Consider the following 3999-nt stretch of genomic DNA (forward strand, 5'->3'; position numbering starts at 1 on the left):
TACAATTTGAAATTTTCTGACAAAAGTGAAGAAAATATTCATAGTCTGTGAAGCAGTGATCTCACCACTGTGCATACAAAAAGAGTCATCACATATATTCCAAGATATCATGGTATTTTCTGTGGTAGCAACAAAGTGGATATGAAGTGAGTGTGTACCCGACAGTAGGGGAATGGTTGAAAGCATTGTGGGATGGGAACAAAAGGGTATTTGGCATACACTGTCATAGATGGTCACTGTGTTGATCTTGCTTAACTTTTTTTTTTAGGTCACAAAGGGATTCAGTGAAGGAGGTTTATCTGCAAATAAGTATAATGGGAAAACAAAAGGAATCAACAGAACCTTTTTAGATAATACAAAGTAATGTTGATTGGGAAGGATTGGAGTGGAAGAAAGGAAATGGGGGGAGGAAAATAAAGATAGAGGATAAAAGTCCTTAAAAATGCTATGCTCAGTAGCTGATGCACAGCTCAAAGCTATAAAGGATAACACAATGATGTGGGTGTGATTGTTTTTTAGGCAGCGAAAGAGAAAAAGGGCCAAAGATGATTTATGTGCATTTACATCCAAATTGCATTGCTGAGTTATTTTCTGTTGGTTCTTCTCAACTCCAATCCCCCCCCCCCTCTCTTTCTCTCTCTCTCTCTCTCTCTCACATACAGATCCATCAAAAGAAAGAGTTCAGAAATGAGAAACCACACTGGGATAACAGTATTCATTTTTCGGGGATTGACAGATGACCCACAGCTAAAGGTTCTGCTTTTTATCTTTCTGTTTCTGACCTACCTCCTAAGTGTAACTGGGAACTTGACCATCATCACTCTCACTTGGGTGAATCTCCACCTTAAAACCCCCATGTATTTTTTCCTTAGGAATTTTTCCTTCTTAGAATTGTCATTCACAACTGTCTGTATTCCCAGATTCTTGTACCACATGTCAACTGGGGATTATACTGTGACTTATAATGGATGTTTCACTCAATTATTTTTTGGTATCCTCTTTGGGGCCTCAGAATTTTTTCTCTTGGCTGCCATGTCTTATGACCGGTATGTAGCCATCTGCAAACCTCTGCACTATACAACCATCATAAACAATAGAGTCTGTCACCAGCTTCTCCTTGGTTGTTGGTTGTCTGGGTTAATGATCATCATTCCAATACTTGGTGGGGGTCTTGAGCTAGAATTTTGTGACTCCAATATTATTGACCATTTTGTCTGTGATATATCACCATTGCTGGAAATAGCATGCTCTGATACACAGTTCCTAGAAAGAGTGATTTTAGCCTTGGCTGTGTTGACACTCATCATCACCTTAGTGTTAGTGCTTCTATCATATGCTTATATTGTCAGGACTATTCTGAGGTTCCCCTCAGCTGAGCAAAGGAAAAAAGCCTTTTCCACTTGTTCCTCCCACATGATTGTTGTCTCCATGACTTATGGCACCTGCATCTTCATCTATATCAAACCTTCTGAAAAAGAAGGAGTGGCCATGAATAAGGTGGTATCAGTACTTGCAACTTCTGTGGCACCAGTAATGAACCCCTTTATTTATACCCTGAGGAATAAACAAGTGATGCAAGCTTTCAGAGACACATTAAAAAGGATTGTATTGATTTCAAAGCTGTAAGAAATAAATGAAATTTAGATGTAATTAGTGAAAGAAAACCTGAATAGTTTTGAATTCTTTGTTCTGGGTCCTATGACCCAATTTTATTCTCTGACTGATGCCACCTTACCCACAGAACCAAATTTTACCACAAATTTTACAATCTCTTATCTAGAAATCCTCACTGATTTAGGTTTTCCCCTCCCCACTCCATCCCTTTTTCAATGGTTTTCGCTTGCTTTCAACCATTTCTCTCACCACTACATTTCTATAAAATCCATGGAAGATTCTTTTAGGACCAACTATGTATGAGAAACTTATTACCAAAAAACTTTCCAGCCCCTTACTTAGTAGTCAATATAATTTTACTGCCTATTACATACCAGGTACTGTGTTAAACACAAAGACACTGATTTTTTAAAAAGAAAGGGGGTGGTTAGGTGGTGTAGTGAATAGAGCACCTGCCCTGGTGTCAGGAGAACCTGAGTTCAAATCTGGTCTCAGACACTTAACATTAGCCATGTGACCTTGGGCAAGTCACTTAACCCTGATTGCCCTGCATTCCCCCTCCAGAAAGCAAAAAAAATAAGACAATCTTTGCCCCACAAGAAATTAAAATTTATTTAAGAAGACAACACAAACAAAAGAGAGCTGAAAAGTAGGAGAGAGAAGAAAGGTAACCTGTGTGAGGTTAATGGTGAAGAAGTTAGTCAGAGAAGTCCCAAACTGGTGCACTCAGGTGAGAAATATTTGAGGAATCTTTGAGTTGAGCTTGATCCTTACCTGGTAGTTTGGATATCATGACTCCACCATCCAATCAATCAGAGGCAGAGGACAATGTTGAGGTGGACTGCCAAGGCTGAAGAGATCCTTCAGGAAGATTAAGTCTTCCCAATAATGAGTTTCCTGGTGCATAGTGGAGATGTCAGTCAGAGAATAGTCAAAGTAGTGTAATCAAGTGAGAAATCAGTTTTGCCTGGCAATTCATCTTATAAAATATGAAAGCCCAAATACTGAGATCTCCTTCCTGAACACTGAAATTAGCTCAATGTAAATTGTCACATGAAGCTTTTGGCTTAAAACCATGGAAGGTAAAAGTCAAAGCATTCAAATAAAACATGTCTTCAAGACTGAAAGTGGGAAGGGTGCCCTGAAGTAAGAAATCAGAAGTTATTACTTTTCAGATTTTATTAACATTTCAGTTTGTCCCTTAGTTTCAAGCAGTGGATTTTTCTCCTTCATTTAAAAATAACACTTTCTCATGGGGTGACTAGGTGGCTCAGTAATTAGAGCACTGGCCCTGGAGTCAGGAGGACCTGAGTTCATATCTGACCACAGACTCTTGACACAATTACTAGCCGTGTGACTTTGGGCAAGTCACTTAACCCCAATTGCCCTCCAAAAAACAAAATAAAATAAAATAAAACACTTTCTGCTTGCATCCCAGATCCATTCACTTTTAGCGCTGTATTTTGCTGACTTGTAGGAGACAAATTATTGATCATGTTCTCAAAAAGTAAACCTTAATAATAGGCATAGAGCTTTGTTAGCTACTTTCCTCAAAAAATAAATTATTTTTTTCCAATCTGGCAGCATATAATGGGAAAAAAACATTTTTCTATTACAATTTACTCTTTCCTTGAGATGAAAAATTTCTTAAATGTTGTTAATGACATTTATTTTCATGTATTCTTTCCTATAATCAGACCTTTAGATGTATTGCCATATATCTTCAAGCCTTTAAGTATTCTACTGTTTTCTTTTCCCCCTAAGTCAATTACTTAAGGGGAAAGTTGACTAGATTCCTGGCATTAAATTTATGTAGCACTTGAAGGCATCAATACAGCCTACAAATTGACCCACTGTTCTTGTTATCCCATTTATAGGGGGGGAAATTTCTTTTTACTTTTCTTTATACTCTATTTCATTACATGCCTTTGTTTTGAATTAACTTTATCTTTTGTCTAACCAGTGGGGCCTCATAAGTTATTATGATCTATGCTTTTGAATGAAGTTACACCCACTGTGTAGCACCTGGAGGTACCCCTCTAACTCACAAAATGGTTCCCAAGACCAGGACATATGAGGTTTGAGGTACTCTCCAGGCTTGCATGCACTCAAAACAACAATTCCCTACCTCTCACAAATGTATTTAGTTTTATTACTCAAGCTGAGATCAAACTGAGTTCAAAAAAATTTTAACATGATATCACATCAATAAAAGTAATAATATATTCCTCACATAAAATTGAGACACAAATAGACATGTTATCCATGGGAAGAGTAGATATACACCTAAGGAACATATAGGAAGGAAATTATATAGCCATTGCTTATGCATGGAGGTATAGGTGACTCAAGCCTCTAATGCAGCAGGAATAGTGTCCTTACTTA

General features: G+C 37.7%; 1 protein-coding gene across 1 annotated transcript; it reads left to right on the top strand.

Moving 5' to 3' along the window:
* The first annotated feature begins 687 nt into the window (after window positions 1-687).
* LOC138167823 (olfactory receptor 6C2-like) lies at window positions 688-1626 on the top strand. Its single transcript, XM_069096786.1, has one exon. The coding sequence runs from the start codon at window positions 688-690 to the stop codon at window positions 1624-1626; it is 939 nt and encodes a 312-aa protein (XP_068952887.1).
* The last annotated feature ends 2373 nt before the right edge of the window (window positions 1627-3999 follow it).

The sequence above is a fragment of the Petaurus breviceps genome, unplaced genomic scaffold (assembly GCF_028583685.1).
Source record: "Petaurus breviceps papuanus isolate PSGF00001 unplaced genomic scaffold, PetGlider_PUasm1.0 313, whole genome shotgun sequence".
In the NCBI taxonomy this organism is placed as follows: domain Eukaryota; kingdom Metazoa; phylum Chordata; class Mammalia; order Diprotodontia; family Petauridae; genus Petaurus; species Petaurus breviceps.

What these genes read in the sequence shown, in the direction of transcription:
- LOC138167823 (XM_069096786.1), top strand. Translation starts at nt 688, where the DNA reads ATGAGAAACCACACTGGGATAACAGTATTCATTTTTCGGGGATTGACA.